Genomic DNA, 19967 nt, shown 5'->3' with positions numbered 1-19967 from the left:
ACTTTCTGAAACAAATAGTTGTCCCCAGTACATTCCAGGAAGTTACTGTCTTACTTTTCCCACAGATGTCTGGGTAGTGAAAGTCCCCCATTATTATGAGGTCTTTGTGTTTTGGAGATTTGCCATAAGTTCTATGTGCCTAGGCTCCAGTTAACATGGCTGTGCCTGACTGGGGGTAGATGGTGGTGAATGCTGCCTTCTCAGATGAGGGGCACGAAGGTGAGTGCTGCTGAAATCTGAGATTTTAGAACTGTCCACTGCTTTGCGTCTATCTGTGTGGCCTTTTGCTGTGTTTGCCGCCTCTCTCTCTCTCTTTCTCTCTCATATTCCTCTCCTGCAGGTGAGGTGGACCAAAACTGCTGGCAGTGCCTCGGACAAATTCCAGGAGACATCAGTATTTAATGAGACCCTTCGGATTGAGAAGATTCAGAGGCTGCAGGGAGGCCGCTATTACTGTAAAGCAGAGAATGGGGTTGGGGTCCCTGCCATCAAGTCCATTCGAGTAGATGTGCAGTGTAAGTCGTTTAGCGGCAGCCCAGAGCATCCCACAGCTCTATTGTGTGTCTGTAACTAATTGTGTGACCAGCAGGACTCTACATTCACCTAGAACCATGGACACCCCCTTAGGGACAAAGGGACCAATGTGGTACCTCCAGAATTCACTTTGCCCTGTGATGTTAGACCCTTTGTGGAGCAGAATGACTTTGTCTGCCTAAGCCAGTCACTCTCAGCCTATAGACCAGTCTCAGTCCCTTCACTAGGAGTTCCCAGTGGTTGTCTGGAGTGGTGGGGGTGTTTGTGAATTACTTCTGTTCCCTTTCCTTTTTCTCCTTTTTGACATTGACTTGCTCTCCACTCCAAACTGGAACTACCTCAGATATCTGGAGCATCCCAGAAACCATTGACTGATTCCCACTGTGCCTCATCTGAAGTACTGTTGTCGGGGCAACATTTATACGTGAGCTGTTGTGGCCAGATGTGAGGAAGGTTAGAATGGGATTGTGCTGTTGTTGGGTACCCTGCTGTGGATGAGATCAAAGACCTGGAACTCAGCACAATTTTGAGGGAACTTCACTAGGCAGACACTTTCTGCTTTGGGGAGAACAGGTGGGCACAATACAGCACAGATTGCTGTCAAGCTGCGGTGGGAATTCTGCTCATTTCCCGAGGCCATCAACTGATGCAGTTCCCTTCAGATCTTGGTGGCACCAAACCAAGGTCCTCGCTGGCCTCAGTTCTGTGGCTCTAGTTAATCATATTTCATTAAAGGTTTAAATTAGAGATGGGTCTGCAGGATCTTAGCACCCCCAAACTTTGGGAGAGTCAGGATCCAGAATTGTATTTTGTAGCTTGGGCAGGTTTGCCTTCTGCCTTGGTCTGAGTTTCTCTCTTCCTCTCTCATCTCACCCCATTGCTTTACCCTACTGGGACAGTGTTGAGTAAGTACCATCCTACTACTTAGGCAGGGGACACATGTAACCCCTTCTGCAGCTAATGTTGCCACAGATGGGGTCACTGTTTCTCCATGGATTCTAGCTGCCTTTGCTCTGAGGAGTTCCCAGACCATCTAGGAGCTCTTGGTTTGTCCACCCTTCCCCTTTCATGTCTATAGTTCCGGCATTTAATTGCTTCCCTGCAAAGGGAACTTGGTTTTCTCAATCCATGGCATGGCAGCTTGTCAGGGCTCCGTGTCCTTAGGAACGGGATTGTGAGTAAAATCTCTTGTTATGAGCATTGTGGGAGTTCCCTTTGCATCTGGGGTGCAGTTTGTAAGTAGGGTGATGTAGAGTCCTGTGGTTCCTCATGCATCTCTGACCTGTAGAACTGTGGGGCCAATGGGGTGGCCAAGGGCTTTCTGATACTAACATCTACTCTGCACATGGACTTGGTACTGCATCTCTTTTCTGTTTGCTTGTTTTCTGGGAGAAGAGTCTGTTTTCTTTCAGTATTTGCTATACATACAAGGGAGCAGTTAGGAAAGACCTAGGGTGGTTGGTTGAGGGATCACCAGGGCCAGCCAGTAGCTGGCTGAGCCAGAATTTGAAACCATACCTTTTCTTTCCCTCTGTCTAATACATAATCAGAAATAAATAGTCCCCTTCGTCTCCATGCTGCCCTTAGATTTTGTATCCTTGGTGGCCAGCCCCAGTACTCACGGATGCCCTCGGGAACATACAGTAGGATGTACTGCAGATTGCCTGTGGAGCTCCGTTAGGCGCATGCAGATGGTTCAGTAACCTGCAATGAGTGATCCCAGTGCCGTGGGCCACAGTTGAAAGGCAGCTGCTCTCTGCCCTAGTTTGGGAAAGTCTGGGGGGGGGGAGGTGTTAGTCTCTCTTGGGTCAAGATCAATTTGCTTTTTGGAAAAGCAAAACACAAGCACAGATCCATATGGGCCAGATCCATCCTTAGTGTCACTCTCCTGAAGGCAGGGAGTTGCACCAGGGATGAATTTGGCCAGGCTTAGTTTGTGCCCATCCTGGTCCTGAGGGCAATTTATTTCCAAGAGAAGGAGGCTCCAAACTGACTTGGAGACTGAAGCCCTAAAGAGGCCGAGTCTTTCGGGTGCAAGGTTTTAGGTTGTCATTTATGCATCCAGATCTCTATTTCCAGAGCTACCTCTCCTTTGACTTTCATTGAAGTAAGCCTTCCTTTGAGGAGAAAGCAAGACAGTGTGCAGCTGAGTTTCAACTGCTGCCAACCAGTCAGCTGGGCAAGGCGATCTAGGAAGCTGCAGTTGCCAGCAGAAAGTTCGTAACTCAGGCTGCACTAGGCAGGGATGCCGCTGCTTGGAGCGGTTCCAAGTTGGAGAAAGGGAAGATGGATGGAAAGAGGGAGATGCTGTTACTGAAGCGTTCCATGTGGTTAAGTCACTGGGCAAGTGGCAGCCTTGGGCTAAATGTATCCTTGGTGCAACTTCCTTGACTTCTGTGGAGTTACTATACACCAGAGATGTGTGTGTCTCTCCTTGTAGCTTCTCTCATGAGGACTGGGCCAAGGGCTGAGAGCTATTAAAAGAGGGGTTGAAGGAGGAAATCTAGGAATAAAAAGGAAGATAGTTTGGGTTTACCATAGCGGTTAGCACTCTGCACTACCATAGGGAGAGCCCAAATGGGCAGGGGTGGGAGTTCTGGGGAGACAGTGCGCTCTGTCCCAAGGGATTGGAGGAATAGTCACCCTCTTGCTTCCAGCTGACTAAGCATTAGCAGGCTGGGGGGGTGGTAGCTGTAACTCAAGTCCTCTAATGTCTTGAGGGATAAAGGAAGGAAATGGAGGAGTGGGGTAGTGGTAGGCTCTGCCCAAGGTCATGGATGAAGGGGACGGGTAGTATAAAATTCAGTTAGCTTTTCTGTTAACAACACGTATACAGAAGGGTCTCTTCTCTCCGTGTGTGTGTCTGTCTGTCTTCTATCTCTTTCTGTCTTGTCAACATTCAGCTCATTCAGCTAACAGTTCTGCTCATGTCTCTGAGCCCTGGTGTTGTCAGGCTAGCATATCTTGGCTCCCATTATAAATGCTGTCTTCAAAACACACACCTCATTAAAATATGTAAATAGACTGGTCCATGCACACATCTCTGTGGGGAAGGCATGCTATTCAGAGAGCGCATTAACAGCGATTCATCTTTTTTCCTGTAGCCAGATTTCCAAACTTGCAAACATCTGAACCAAGATTTTAAAATCCAGTGACAGGTAAGAACAGGGAGTGATGGGAATGCATCCTTTCCCTGCATGGGCACTGGGGATCACAAGGAGGCATAAATGAATGTAATGTGCATGAGTTTTACCCGATAGTTACCTCAGCTGTAGAATTCACAGTCAAGTTGGAGCCTGATTCTCATCTTGGTAATGGGTGGATATCCAAAGTTGCTCCACTGAGCTCAGTGGCCACCTCCCCTCAAAAGGTAGGAGGTGTGTGTGAGAAGGGTTGGGGAAGATTTCACATTCAGGGGTCCAGCTTGGCCCCATCTCTCCTAATTAGTAGAACTTTAAATGGGGCCTGAATGTAAATTAATCTCAACAACGATGCTGTCTGATGTTCCAGTCCAGGGGTTCTCCAGCTGTTTGAGTTTGGGAACTCCTTTGTCTGAGGTAGACCCTTCCTGCTCCCACACCAGCCCCTTACAGTGTGCGCTCTTAAAATGCTGAATTCTGCGGCACAGGGGCACAGTTAGAGAAGCCCCATTCTAGCAGGAAGGTTGCAGTGGGGGAAGCCTGCCACTGCTGGACAGGCATGGCAAGCACAATAAATGGGGCTCTCTGTGGGACTCTTTTTCATATCCTCTCAAATTAAAGTTAATCCCATCCCTGAGAGGGCCGGGACTATCATGATTTTGTTGCGGGGGAAGTGAGAGAGAACTTGGGAAGGGCAATTTTTCTAGGGAGGGGAAAGAGAAGGAGACAGTCTAATAGATAGTTTTGGGGCAGGGGGAAGCAGATATTTACAGTGCTTTTTTTTCAATAAGGTGAGCAGAGAATGGTGGAGGAGAGAGAGGATCTGTTAACATTTGAATAGGGCAAAGGGGCTGGGAGTACACTTTTAAAGGGACAGGAGAGGTTGTATCCAGATGTTCCTGTGTGTTTACTTCCCATGGTTGACATCCCATCAGACTCTTTCCTGTCCGTGAGATGAATCTCCATCTTTCTGTTGTTCCCATTTTCTCTTCCGCTTTAGAGTTTTTCAGGTTTTTTTGCATTATCTGGCCATCTCCAGGAGAAGGGCTTCCCGAAGGAAATCCCTCACCATTCAGGGACAGAGACCACTGAAGTGGAGGGTGGGAGCAGAAGGGAACAGGGGTGTGGGAGGAGAGGTCCTGGGCTTCAGAGCCCTTTTGTCCCTCAGTTAGAACAGGGGAATGAGATCAGGGGGCAGGTGATCTGCGAGCATGAATGATGCCATTGGAGTCTGGCCAGATAGCCAATCAGTTCATCTTACTGCCAGCTGAAGGCTGCAAATCAGAACTTATTTCCTGCTCCTGGAATGTTGTGGAGTGAGCTGGAGAAGATTGATTTTTTTCCCATCAATTCCCTTCGGGTGCCAGTTGGATTGTTTTCAATTAGGTCAACTTCTAGCTTAGTGTTTTCATTGGCTGACTCCGTGTGTGGAGGGGCGGGGGTCTCCCCTCTTTTCCTCCCTCTTGGAATTTTGTCTGCTAAACAGTCTGCGGGTGCCCTGGCCTAAGCCTTGCTAATGGCCCCTGCAGAACTCCATCCCTCCCTTCCAGATCTAGATGAGCCCATTCTCACCGTCCACCAGACCATCAGTGATGTACGTGGCAGCTTCTACCAAGAGAAGACGGTCTTCCTCCGATGCACAGTCAACTCTAACCCACCTGCTCGCTTCATCTGGAAACGGGGTGCTGAGACACTCTCCCATAGCCAGGATAACGGAGTGGACATCTATGAGCCACTCTACACACAGGTGAGAGAGACATCACCCACCACCTAACCTCACCACTGGCTTCTGTTGGCAGATCATTCACCAGGGCCTGAAGATCATCATGAGTCCATCCCTCCATACCTGAAGGGGATGCAGGAGAGGAAATGTTCTCCTCCTGGCACTCACCACAGTTCCCCAATAATCCTGGGTCCCTGAAGAGTTTATTGCCTGTGGGTGATGCTTTGCTCTCCTTGCTTGGCTTGTTACATATGCTGAGGAGAGGGTGGTGGGAGAAGTATGGATTGCAAAGAGCATTCCCAAAACAGAGATCAGTGGTAGGTCAAGAGAGCTCCTCTGCATGCAGGGCTTGGTGTAGACAAAGGGAGAGGAGTGGAGCATGAGGGAGGATCGTAACTGGGAATTTCTTGTCCCATCATCAGAATGATGCCTGTGGGCAAGGGGCATTGCGACCTCTTTGGGGATGGAGCCAGGGATGACTACACAGGAAATCTCAGGAATCCAGGCCAGGTTATTCTGTTTGGTTATGTTCTTTACAGAGACAAATGGAGTTCAGCCCATAGGCCCCCAGTGCCGTTCCCCTGTCCTCCCATCTCTTCAGCTGCACCTCCCGTTGCTACATGCAGGCTGATGGCAAGACCCCTTCTCTGCTCCTCAGGGTCACTCCTAGAGCTGCATGCACTGTTCACAACCAGCAGATTAGCCCTTTTTTCCCTCTTGCAAACTGCCTGTGAGCAGGCCATGATTATCCTGTTTGTGTCAGTTACTCATAATATTAAAGGAATAGTTTGTGGAAACTACTTCGAATGGCTGAGATGATTCACTGAGTGTGCCATGTGATTGGTTTCCTAAATCACATGCACTGTTTCTGTTCCTGATTGGATACCATAGGCTTCCTGTTATGAAGAGTGTTTCTTGTTTGGGAATATGCATGGATGTTTGAAATTGCTGGAACTGACACGGTTAATAACGAAGAGCTTTTCCAAATGGCAGCACATGCAGCCCAAATATACATGTACTCTTCCTGTCTGTCTGTGTCTCTCTTCCACTCTCCTTACCATACACACTCCCACCTTAATGTGCAGCTCAAAATCATCAAGCTTTCTCATGCTTGTTTCCTCCCCCATCCACACACTCACCACCCCCTCCAGTCCTAATCTTTTTCGTCTCAGCAACTATAGCCCACTGGTGCTGGTGGTGGAGGGGAATGCTGTTGGGTAGTCTGCTTTCCAAAGCATTCTGGGAAATGATGCCCTGAATTCTCTTCTGGATTTCAGTGCCCCTCAGCCTTGCTGACACTGCTGAGGTTGGTTAATGAGGCAGAACGACACAATGAGGCAATGATGAGGGGAAAGGCGAAAGGGTGGTTCTTGAGAGGGCTGTTTCATCCCACACATCTATGGCTAACTCAAGCCCCTGCAACTGGGCCCTGAGCAGATTCTGGCCAGGTTTTGTTTTGTTTTGTTTTATGTTATTTTTTTATTTTTGAGCATGCTCCAGGCAACCTCTCAGTTATTAAGGTGTTGTTCACAGTTTATTGAAACAAGCCTTCCCTGCATACAGTGGAAATGGACAGTCAGAAAAAAAACTGAGAGAGAAAGATGGAGGGGAGGGGCGGGAGCACTGTGGGACTGTGATAGATTTAAACTAAAAAAAAGAATTCTGTAGGTCAGTGCTGCTGTTTCGGCCCAGAGGAGAATTTCTATCTAGTCCAGTGCTGTCAATGTCTAGTAAGGAAATTTCAGGCCTTAGAACATCACCACCTCCTCCAGCTTTCCCTTTTCAGGGAGTCTGAGGCTGAATATCAGAAGAAACTGGCTAATGGTGAGATCTTAAGCTGTGTAATAGCATCCTCAACATAAATAGTGCAGCTCAAAGAAATTCTCTTCTGTGTTGCATCAGCAGAATGCCTGTGGGTTCCTGTCAAGAGACGTCGCTGCCAGGATGGGTCGTTCTTTCATATGCCAGCTAGACAGAAAGTGGTGTATGATTGTCCTGTTTATGCAGACGTGCCCTGAATCTCCTCTCCTTTCCTCTGGTTTAAGCCAGAAGTCGAAGTTTACGAAGTTACATTGATATAAAACTGGCGTGAGAGCAGATTCTGTCTCATAACTCAGAAGCCTCATGTTTAACAAATCACAGTTCAGTTACACTTGTACTGTTGTATTTTCAGCCAGTCAGGCCAGATATACTGGTGTCAGAATAAGGTTTAGATGGTTGACATTTAACAAATGAGCTAAAAGCTTAACAGTTTATGCTTTTGTAAAATGATTTACAGTCTAGGTTTATACACGTTTACCCGACCTTACGTCTACTGATCAATAAACTGGTTGCATATGAACCATGTGTAAATCACTAGTTGACATGCACATTGTAAATGCCCTTGTTCATGCAGCATAGCAACAGATCTCCAGGGAGGTGTTTTTCATGTGGGTATTGGTCTCCTAGGAATTTGTCTTCTAATTCACCCAGGTCGGATACTACAAGTTCATTGTATATTAATGTTTGTGTCCTGTCCCATGAAGTCCTCTGGGGAGGATTTGTCAAGCTGATATTTTTTACGTTTACAGATTTTTATTTAAAAAAATCTGTAAAAAGAGACTTGCACAGATAAAAGGACAAAGGCAAACTGTCATATAAAGGTGTATGAGTTACAGAGGGTAAAAACCATGTGGTGCATCTCAGAACTTCCCATAATTGTGTCCCGTAAATGTAAATATGCACAACCCATATAATGTGAATTTAACAGAGGTATTCTGGTTCTGCTGTGTGCTAATAACTGACAGGACTAGAATCTGATTTTAGTTACACATGTATACAAAATCCAGGGTACCTGTATTAAAAACAGTGTCATTACTCTGGATTTATACCAGTGTAAATGAGATTAGAATCTTGAGCAAAGGTTTGATCATTTCTTTGAATAGTTCTCTAAATTACACTTTTTCCTTTATGGCAAATTTTTACAGTTTAACTGTTAAACATGCTGTATTTAGCCAGATATTAAAATCTAAGGGCCAGAATCTGATCTTGCTTACTCTGCTTTTATGACATTGTGACTCTACTGACCAGCGCTTCTGCTGGATAATCCAGTGTGAGATCAGAATCTAGCTGTAAGTAGCTCAGATCCGTTCAGTCCTGCAAGATGATCCTGACAGCAATTGACAAGAGATTATTTATAAAACTGCTCAGTAACGCTTCCAGGCTACATGGTCATGCTGCTGATTGTATTTATTTATTTATTTTATTTTATTTATTTAGAGAGTTACTAGTATTTTTTTAAAATTATCACCATGAACATTTTATTGCTTCTTTTACAAAGGAGTGAGGGGCTGATCCAGAGAGTTCCTGAGCCCTTACAACTCCCATCGATCAGCACTTCTAAGAATCAGGTCACAGATTTGCAGCTGAAAGCTGTTCATTGTACATCTGTCATTCTGTTACTCTGTTCCACTTCCTTCCCAACTCCCAGGGTGAAACCAAAGTTCTGAAGTTGAAAAATCTGAGGCCGCAGGATTATGCCAGTTACACGTGTCAGGTGTCCGTCCGAAATGTCTGCGGCATCCCTGACAAGTCAATCACTTTCCAGCTCACTAACACAACAGGTAAGAGAGCAGCAACAGAAATGCCTTGTAGCCCTGAGCACCTCTTGCTTGCTGAACATCTGTCATCCTTCCAGGGTCTGGTGAAGTAGGACCCAATCCAATACCTATTAAAGTTAGTGGATAGACTCCCCCTGACTTCAGTAGGCATGGGATCAAGTAAGTCCATAATACAGAAACTTAACCTGAACCAAATAAAGAGATGGAGCAGGATGTGTCCTGCAGTCTTTTGAATTCCTGTCAGCTCTCAGCATGGCTGCTGCAGCTGCCATGGCTGGTGGGATATCACTAGAACAGTCTTTATTTGAGTGTTGAGGGAACTACATAGTTTTTTAAATAGCCAACTTTTTACAAAAATAAAAGCAACTTTCCTGATTGCTTTTTTGCACAGTTGATACCTGGGAAAACGCTGCACACACATTTTTCCACAAATACTTCATACAATTTTTGGATGACTTTGCTCCACCCTGGTTCACACCCCTCTTGCGGCTGCTTTCCGAAAGCATTCAAGCCATCCAGTTTTACTGGCACGGATGTCAGTGGAAAGCAGATAGCAAAATGAATTTCACAACCACCTGCACAAATGTTCATGACAGGAATGCTTGCGTTATCATCCAGTCAAGGAACAGAAACAATATCATGGGATCATTCAGAGAAGTCCCAACTAATTAACAGCTGAATATCGTATATCAAATACTTGCAGATAGCTGGTCACGACTAATGGATTTAAAAAAAACAAAAAGCAAGAAGTGTTAAATATTTTTAAATAATGAATAAATATGAGAAAATTGCTTTTTGCTTTAGGATATTCCATGATCAAAAAAGAGGCTGAACTGATGTCTGTAATGTGAAGTAATGTCGTGTAATGTACTTGTTTGGATTATTCACCTAGCTCTAATATAATACACAGCACTTTACATCCCTTGTGTCATCTCTGTACAATGAAGGCAGAACTCTTGATGTTGCCAACTGTTGACGAGAAATAGTTAATACTGTAGAAAATTATGTTTATTGATCTAACTGAGCCCAGGGGCTGAGACAGTGAACACGTTTTTATGTTCAAAAAAATTAAATAAAGAACTTACGAAAAGGAAAACCTAGGTTAAATATTAGGGGGAAATACTCCTACCAGTGAGATCTCTGCAACTGCGTAATTTCTCAAAAGGTAGAAGCCTCATCATTTGCTTCATTTTAGACTAGGCTGGGCAGAACACCAGAGCACTCATTATAAGAAACAATCTTTTCTAGTCAAGGGGAATGGGACCTCAGACAGCTTTTCTATCTCTGACTTCTGAGATGATATGTTTGTAGATTTATAGAATCTAATTCCTCTTCAGAATCACACTCCCCACCTAAATGCAAAGGAAGCATCCTTTTTGTTTCAGCCCCTTTATTGAGTGAACAAGAAAGAAGTGTTTTCAAACTGATCAGATCTATACCAATACATATGCCCTACATGGCTAAATTTACTCAACTTCTTAGCCACTTACACCAGGCCAGCATTTGGCCCATACAGTAGCTGTATGTAGCTCTCTTGCTATGTACAGATATATATGCATATTTATACATACATAAATATAAAGTCCTTTTCTGTATGTGTGAATAATTTTTAAAATTCTCTCTGATCTTGAATAAATCTCTTCCTCCCCTCTTCTGCTCATGCATTAGTAACTTCCTTATAGCATTGGTTGTGTCCAGAATTCTGAACAGCCTTACTCAAGACATCTTTGCTTCTGCACCTAGAGAAAACCCAGGGAGCACAGAGGTGTGTGGAAATCAAGCTTTTAAAATATTTATAGATCCAAATAGTATGCAGCTTTGAGGGGAAGTGATCACTGATGGGTCAGGTCAGGCCAGAGAATCTTCTTTCCCCAGCTTGTTTGCCGCTTCTTTGCCAGTCTGCTTTGGCTATAAAAGTGGCTCCCAGGATTCATCAGGGGCCCCTTGCTACTGACTGTCTGTGGTGAAGATCTCTAGTCCTCCTTGCCAGGGAGTCCAGAGCTTGGCCCTGATGGTTAGGAATCTACTTTGTTTTTCCGGCTTGGTTCTTTGAAAGTTATCTTGTTATGGTTGCAACACCAGTGTCTGCAGCACCAGTTTCGATTCCTGTTCTGTATGTCCATCCTCACCATGCAGGAGTTTTCTGCTCCCGCCACCTCCTCACCCTGTTGATGATGCTTTGTGGTTCTAGAGCTCTGAGTCTGACCCAGTGGGTCTGGCTGCAGATCCCAGTCCTGTGTCAGGTCCAATTTGTTGCAGCTTACGTGTTGGGATCCAGCGCTGATTGGGGAATGGCTGACATTTTCTTCGCTGGTTTCTGCAAAGTTAAGCAGCCCAGCTAGTTAATTCTCCTGCAGTTTTACTGCAGCAAATTGGACTTCAAAGGGAATTGAAAGCGACTCTTTGTTTTTAATGGTCCCCTCGCTCCACAGCAGACTCTGCCAGCAGGTTTTCTGAGCTGAGAACAAAAGGAATCGCCACGGGTTACAAATAAATGAGATTCATCTCCTGCATAACAATGGCTGCATATTGTTACCCTCCATCCGCTGACTAGAGGAGGAGGTGAACCAATCTCAGCTCCCAGAGCTGGGCCTGGGTTCATGCTTTCTAACTGGATCTGCATTGCCTCAAGATGTGCAGGTGGTGGTTTCACAGGTTCCTCTCCTCTGTCCTGGTTACACACACAAGCTGCCCTGAGGCAGCAGCTGCCCAGGAGGTCACATTTTTTGACTTACCCTGCACAGAACATGTCCTCACTCAGCAGGATTCTAGCTGTTAGGGCTGAGCAAACAAGTTCATGTAAACTAAAAGAATAGCCCAAAATCTTTACCAGAACCCGAACGAGACCTGACTCATGTGCCACTTCTACCTCCCTGCCCTCCCCCCAACCCAAACAAATTGATCTCTGCCTCCTTCCAGGTCTGCGGGAGGGAGTGACTCCCAACCAAGACCAGTTCAGTGCATCTTCTATCAGCTTGGCCAAGGAGAGGCAACTCCCAGCCCTGACCAGCTGAGTGTCAGAGGAGGTGACTGTTATTCAGCATCAGATGACCTAGACCAGACGTCTTTTGGCTTACGGCAGCTGCCTTACCGATGGTCTTGCAGTCTGTGTTGTGTCTGCATAGCTTGTGGGGTTTGTCCATCCAGGATGAGTCAGGCCACCCTACTAAGGGGCTCCTTTGATTTGTGAAGCCCTCTCAGCACCTAAAGTCACCACTGGCAAATACACAAATCAATTTTTCTTCTTACTATACACTGGATTTGATATTTATTTTCCAAAACTCTAGGTTGAGGGACCCTCAAGGGACCTGGCCTTCAGCTGTGGCCCTGAGAAATCCAAGAAATCAAACTGTGCCTCAAACTGATTGTTCTGGCTGGCAAAAAAAGATTGCATGCTCCCAAATATACAGCACTTGCATAGTTGGCTGGGTGCTCCCCGTGCATGTGACAAGGGGAACATTGGTCAATGCTAGAGACAGGACACCAGGCTGGAGGGCTCTGAGCTTTCTGGCAATAGTTATGCTGCTAAGTTGTCACCTGTACTGAGGAGAGAGCAGCCCTCCCAGCCTTGTTTGTATGAGCTGTAATTCAGAGATCCAGCACAGCTCATTAACGCAGAGTCCGGGGAGAGGAAAGGCAGAAATAATGATGCTGTTAAATCAAGCTTCATGAATATGTAACAACGTCTTATTTTGCATTATTATGGCCGTTACTTAAAACGCACTCTCAGCCTTTGTGCTGTCGACTGTGGCTTTCCGAGCTCTGTCTGGAGCCAGTGACGGAGCTGACAAGGGGATTTAAAGGGCCTTTCTTGAGATGAAATGGAGAATACAGAGGAAAGCTTCTGAGATCTGTTCCTGGGGAAGGCAGGAATCAAAGAGACCAAATACAAGAACCTGGGCATCCAGAAGAGGAGGAGCTGCCCGTGCACTTTTAAGCAGCCCAGCCTGTTCAGCCATGACATGAAAGGGGAGGCCTCTGGGTTGTACCCCAAGCTTGTAGAACCATGTATCTGATCCACGGAGAGAGCCAGGTGATGAGCCAAAGTGGTTAGCACCAGCTGGTAGTTGGGATATAGGATCATGAATGATCCAGACCAGTAGTTCCCAGACATTATTGGCTTAGGTACAACCTTCTTTAAAAATTGATGTTTGAAGTACCATGAGCAAATTTCTCCTTTTAGTGTACATTTATTTTAGGCTTTAATAGGCTCTAAGTATTTCTAGACTCCTGGTAAAATAAATGCCTCAGGAAGCCTAAAGTGTTAGATTATAGCATTTTAAAAAAAATCTCAGGTTTGTAGACAGCGAATCAAAAGGAAGCATCAATTATGATGTCTTTTTGTGTTACTCAATTTACAAGAAACAGATGTCAAAGGACTTAATATATTTTGGTATGCTGCTAACCTAAATCAGTGGCTTGATGTGTTAATTTGTCTAATTTAAATTCAAAGTTTCTGCTAATTCTTATCTGGATTATTGCTGAACAGAAGCCAAAAGGGGTTGTCTCTATTGACCCTGATCCTCACCTGGGCATCAGGTAGCTTCAGCTCTAATTCACTCTTGTTCCAATGCTTCAAGTTCCCAGATCCCCTCCAGTTCCTGCTGAACTAGGGAACTTTGCCAGTCTCACTGCAGCCCTTGGCCTCTCTAGAGAGCCTTTCATACAGATTTCCTCCAGCCCTGGTCCCTGGACCCAGCTCTTGCCCCCTTTGTAAGGGATTCCACAGCCCTCCTCCATGGTGCTGTGCCATGATTCAAGCAGGCTTCTCCATCCCACCAGTATCCAGGTTCCAGCCCCACTCCACGGAGCCTCCCTTGGTCCTTGGACTCAACACACTTTTTCCCCTTGCTTCAGGTCTCCCCGCAGCCCTCCTCCTGGGGCTGGGCTGTGATTCAGGCAAGCTTTCCCAGCACACCAGTCTCCCTTCTGGCTCTCATTCCGGTGAGCCTCTCTCCTGACTCAGTGCTCCCCTGCAGTTCTTCCCTCCAGCCTGGCTGCCTTCGTCTGCTTCAGGGAGCCACCTAACATCTGGGTTTTAGCATGTTAAGGAGGCACCTGCCTCCTTAGCACTTGCCCCCATTCTTGAATAGCTGTTGACTTAAAGGGACCAAATCATGAAACAGAGTTTGGCTGGTCCTGGGCCCCACTCCCCCTTAAAGGAGACAGACCACCCTTTTACAGTGTACCATATTCAACAAGCTCATGTACCACCAGTGGCACCTGTACCACTGTTTGGGAACTCATAATCCAGGCAAGTTCTGTTCTTCCATGTCCTGGGGCTGAGCCAGTAGGGTCATAGCAGTCAGAAGGAAGATAAGGAAAGTGCTCTCTATTCCGTGAGTCTGCTCTGTGAAATGGAGTGGAGTTTCACGATGTGGATTGTTTGGGATGTGTTATTAATATAGATGTGCTCCAAAGCGCTTTCTCAGACTGTTAACTGTGGATAGGTGAACTGGTCTGATGAGAGCTGAATCCAAACCCAAACCACCATGGGGATTAGGAGGTCTCCTTCTCTTTCTTTAGCCATTCCGCACCTCTCCATATGGCTCAGGAGGCTCTGTAGCCCCCTTTGCTCCCCTCTCTCAAGCTGTAGGTTTTGGCTTGTGAAAGATGCCAGGTAGTTCTCTTCTTCCTCCTTTCCTCCCCCCCCCCAGCTGTGCCTCTTGACTTGGAGGAAGCCCTTTGCCCTTCTTTGCAGCTAGTGGGACCCATTCCTCCCTTCTGGAGCTCTTCTGTTTTAATGAGCTGCACTCAGGACTGCCTTGAACTGGTCCCCAGCAGGGCACAAGCGGCTTCTGAAATCCTGCAGCCGTTTAAAGTTGTACCAAGTAAGCCAGTGCAGGCGGAAATAAGAACCCTCTTCCCGTGCACTTCTGCCCTTCTGTGTTTGGCTGGTTCTCTTGATGTTGCTGCCAGACTGGATGCAGGGAGTGCCAGAAATCTCATGATATGAGGGTCTGCTCTCATGAGACTTCCGACTCTGTCATGCAGAGATGAAAGATTAAGAGAGAGTTCAGAGCAGCGTCTGAACTTCGGTCTCTCTCTAAATCTGTGTGTTAAATTAAGGACACCATTCTGGTGGTATTGGAAGTGCCAGTATCATGGTTGAGCCCTGCTGCACTATTGGTGGTGCATTGCTGGAGAGGGGCAGAGAATTTATTTGTCTAATTTAAATTCAAAATTTCTGCTAATTCTTATCTGGATTATTGCTGAACAGAAGCCAAACAAATAAAAAGGTTTGGCATCTAGTCCTGTATTATTGGATACAGACTTAAGATGCTCCTTTCTTACCTCTCTGTAAGTGCAATATGCACAAGGTTCCTGTTAATGCTTTGAAAAAGGATGGTCTCCCTGAAACAGCCACACTTGTTCTGCAAGGAAAAGCCTTTTCTGCAAATCCAGCCAGGCTGCCGCTCTCAAATCACAGCCCTGTTCCTGACTACTGTGCCAGCCCATGTGTCTTCATGCTATCCAAACCCATTAAAGCGCCTTTGCCAGTGTCTTGACTGGAAGGATGGTTGGACTTAGTACACGCTAATTAGGCCTGACCTAACCTCAATGTTTTGACTAGGGTACATGAAGGGTAACACGTTTGCCTAGATTTTGAAAAACGTTGAGGTTAGGCTTAGCTAGCATGTGTTAACTAACCCAACCCTTCATCCAGTTAAGAGAGAGCCTTTGTAAGAACGTGTGTGAATGTGTCTGCCATTCAGGATGTATGTGTCCCTTTAACACCTTGGGGTTGGAGTGGCTATGCCAGTATCTCTGGTTTGAACAGACGGGTGATTATTTGGTAACTTGTTACATGTGAAAGGGACATCTGCTTTTGGGACAGTGTGAGAATAATTGTCTGTATTCTCCACTAACATGCCTTAAGTGCCAAGAGACTGATCCAAAGCTCACTGAAATCTATGGAAAGCTTTCTTTTGACTTCAGTGGGCTTTGGAGCAGGCCATGAGTCATTGAGCCCCCACCCATGGTGAGTTGGCAGCAACTTACTATGACCTATTTCAACGTATCTCTTATTTTCATATCTTTCCCCACCACCACTCCTTCCACTCAGTCCTCTGTGTGCTGTTTCTGTACGAGGCATAATAGGGATACTTGCAGTGTCTTACACAACATTTCAGCAGGGGGTATGCAGAGACTTAGCTAGGAGCCACAGCGCAAGTAGCTACGCTTTTATTCCATCTCTGCTTCTGCAGGCCCCATTTAAAGACCGGGGGGAACTGATACAGAATAAGCAAAATAAATTAATCTGTGTGCAGAAGATTTTGTTAACATGGTTGTGAAAATAAACTCTGCATTGATCCTCCATTTCTCTGTCACCTTGGCTGGTAATATCCCTCTGCAGCTACAGTTACTCAAACAGGAAGCTGAAATCAACAAGCCTTTGGCCCTGATTTTTCCACTGCTTGTCTCTATGGGTTGCCAATCAGACCTGTGCAAAATGGGTGTAAAATACTAGAGTTCTGATTTGGAGTAGAGAATTGGGCCCTCCCACTATAACAGAGTCAGAACACCTAGCTTACACCCTGTTACAATGCTCAGTGCAGATGGGAACCTACCCATGCTCCTGAAGCTAGGCTAAAGCTTGGATCGATCAGGGTCTTAGATCAGGGCATGTCTACGCTGCAATCACAAGGTGTCACTGCAACTTGCGTAGACCTACCCAAGCTAGTTTTAATCTCACTAGCTCGGTCTTGGAGCAGTGACGCTGAAGCAGGGAAGCTGCAGCATGGGCTGTACACGCCCGCCCGGGACACTGGGTAACTATTGATGGGGCTAGCGCATGCTGAAGCATGCTCTGCCGTGACTTTGCTGCTCTGGGGCCATGAGCTATCTAGATGCAAGCTAGCTGAGGTCCGTCTAAACCAGCTGCGGTGACACCTTGCTATTGCAGTCCAGATGTAGCCTCAGTTTTGGGTCTCCGTCAGATCTTTGCTCTGCTCTGTAGATCTTATAGCTAGGCCCCTGACGTGGTAAGAGATGGATTGTTGATGGGGCCCTAGATTCACATTCACATCGTATTTGTAATGAACTGGTGGACAGCCCACACTCACCCAGCCTGACCCTCTCTTTTCCAAGAACAAACTGAAAGTCTCTCCATTCATACAGAATTAAGTGAAGCCCAGGCTAGTAGGAGACTCCTCAGAGCTCACTAGTGTTCCCATTTTTCTTTTCCAGCCCCACCCACTCTGAAGCTGTCTGTCAATGAGACCCTGGTGGTGAACCCTGGAGATAATGTCACTATGCAATGCTCCCTGACGGGCGGCGACCCACTGCCTGAGGTGACGTGGTCTCACTCCCCCAGCCCTATGCCTCACAACAGCCTTATTCAAGAGGGCAACCTCACCATCTGGGAGATGCGCATGGAAGATTCAGGCTACTACAACTGCACGGCCATCAACAATGTGGGGAACCCAGCCAAGAAGACAGTGAACCTGCTGGTGCGATGTACGTCCTTCCACAGCATGTGCTTTTAGGGAGAGATACTGGGTTCCCAACGCACGTCATTGTTCATTTAAATAGGGGGTAAATGTGCTACACCAGCAAGGGACTGGTAGCACTGACCGGAGAAGGTGCTGTGCAAGATTCCCCACCTACAGCTCTGCTGATGCACCTTGTTCCTGCCCTGCAGCACCCACAGTTATTCCTGTCCTGCCCTCCCACAGCTCCCTGATCCTGATATGCAGCGCCTTGGGGGTGTGGGGCCGTTCCTCACAAGGGAATCTCATTTGGGCATAGGGCTAGGGGGAACCCCTTGACCCAGAGGGTGTGGAGCCATTGCCTGCCATCAGGCAAGGGGTAGATGTCTCACTTGGGTATCCCATGTGGGCAGAGGGCATTTTATTTTCACTAACTGACTTTGCCCCTGTGTTCATCCCAGCCATGAAGAACGCCACCTTCCAGATCACCCCTGACGTGATCAAAGAGAGCGAGAGCATCCAACTAGGGCAGGACCTGAAGCTCTCGTGCCATGTGGATGCCGTCCCCCAGGAGAAGGTTGTCTATTTCTGGTACAAGAATGGAAAACCAGCCAGGGTCTCAGACCGACTGCTCATTTCCAGAAATGACCCCGAGCTCTCACCGGTGACCAGCAGCCTGGAGATCATTGACCTGCGCTTCAGTGACTATGGCACGTATATGTGCATTGCATCCTTCCAGGGGGCCCCCATCCCCGACCTCAGCGTTGAGGTGAACATCTCTTCAGAAACAGGTGAGTCTCTTCCGTGGAGGCCTTGGCTTTGAGGGAGTCGGGGTGGGGGCATAATGTAGATGAGAATCACTAAGCCAACATATTCTTTCCTGCCTGAGCTTTCGAAGGCCCTCAAAGGAGCGTTGTCTTCAAGCGTAAGAGCTCTTGTTTCTTCTTCAGCGTGGGATATGGCAATGGTGCAGGGGTGAATAACATTGACAGCTGTGCCGTGTGACTTGTAGGATCCTGAGACAACCCCTCTCATGTTCCTGATGAGGAGGCTGGACTAAACCAAAAAGAGCAGACTCAGCATGTCACGTTTTATGCCGGGGCCAGGGTGTGCTGGGCTGGAGGCTGTGGATATGTCTCATGGGTGCCCAGTCACCCAGCTGGGATAGGTGTGATCTAAAGTAGCGACTGTCTTACTTTTTAATATGGAGTTTTAATAGGTTAGCTTCAGGCTTCTAGTGACCCAGGGCACAACGTGCCTGATGATGTCTGATTATGCAGCCCACCCCAAGCCAGTCTTGGAAGGAGATGTGAAGAAGCCCTGCCCAGGGTTTATTATCATGAAGGAACAGAGAGGGAATGAGATTTTACCAAACATTCCAAGGCTGGTGATTGTGGGGAAGGAGATACTTTTCTTTCACCTCTTTGGCTTGACTGCAAAGAGATGCTCCTTCTGATATCCTTCCAAAGACCGAGCTAGCAGAATCTGGCATGTGTCAGCATACGGTGGGAGCTGTGCACATGTCACATCCCATCGTCCCATGAACAGCTTTAATGCTTGTTGAACTCACCTAATCCTCAGGGCACTTCTTGAAGACTTTCTGCAGGAGCCCAGACACTATAAATCTCGCCCTTTTTTCCCTTCATGAAGGGCCTCATCCTTATCCCGGTAAAGTCAGGAGCAAAAATCTCTTATTGGCTGCAATGGGAGCAGTCGTTTCTGTAGAGCTGGAACACACAGATCCAGGACTCTTTCTGTTGTGCTAGCAAAACATCAGGCCAGACTGTGTGCTTGGATGCACCCATGCAGTCCCACTGTCTTCCCTGGAATTGCTCAGGTGTGACTGACAGCAACGCTACACACTGCACCTACGGTGAGTGAGACTCAGCAAAGTCAGCTGATTGCCCTGATTTTTTTCTAAACTGCTCCCAAAAGTTTCCTTATTCATAGTGATGTCTACCAGCTTTCGCTGGTCCCAGTCCTGTACATGACTGATCTGACTCCCTGCTCTGTCCGTGCCCTTAGCAGAAAGTGTTGGAATTGGCTCTTGTTTTTCTGACAACTTCCCTACTCTCAGCAAAAATCCTTAGCAATCTGTTCCAAAAGGAGCCCCCCCCCCCCCCCTTCCACCCCCAAATGCTCCCAAGTAATGGGATGCTGAGCATTTACTGTGTTCGGGGCTTTTCAGCATCAAAGACATTAACTCATTCCTCACAGCCCTGGAAGCAAGGGAATGCTACTCTCTCCTTTTTACAGCTGGGGAAACTGAGGCACAAAATGACATGACTTGCCCCAAATCCCATGATGAGTCAGTGGCAGAGCTGGGAATGTAAGCCAGATCTGGCTGGAGTCTAGAGCATACTTCTCTAAAAACCAGTAGCTAGTAGAATGCAGTGGTATATAAGCTTGTCGGAGTAAGATGGCAAAGGCCAGTGAGATCACACAGTCCGTCCTCACCACAAGGGCTAGGTAATACCTGCTGGCACAGGGTTTGAGTTTAAAAAAAAAAATCTGCAAGGAGGTGGCTGTGGTGGCACAA

General features: G+C 46.8%; 1 protein-coding gene across 1 annotated transcript in view; it reads left to right on the top strand.

The window, feature by feature from the left end:
- MDGA1 (MAM domain containing glycosylphosphatidylinositol anchor 1) overlaps window positions 1-19967 on the top strand; it is a 210061-nt gene that overhangs the window by 74838 nt on the left and 115256 nt on the right. The window contains 5 exon segments of the mRNA XM_067565371.1: window positions 341-515; window positions 5225-5421; window positions 8867-8999; window positions 17187-17456; window positions 17890-18219. Coding sequence (XP_067421472.1) covers window positions 341-515; window positions 5225-5421; window positions 8867-8999; window positions 17187-17456; window positions 17890-18219 — 1105 coding nt within the window.

The sequence above is a fragment of the Emydura macquarii genome, unplaced genomic scaffold, assembly GCF_026122565.2.
Source record: "Emydura macquarii macquarii isolate MOO-44397 ecotype Brisbane River unplaced genomic scaffold, CSIRO-AGI_Emac_v2 contig_2676, whole genome shotgun sequence".
In the NCBI taxonomy this organism is placed as follows: domain Eukaryota; kingdom Metazoa; phylum Chordata; order Testudines; family Chelidae; genus Emydura; species Emydura macquarii.
This window is presented reverse-complemented; position numbering and strand designations above follow the sequence as displayed.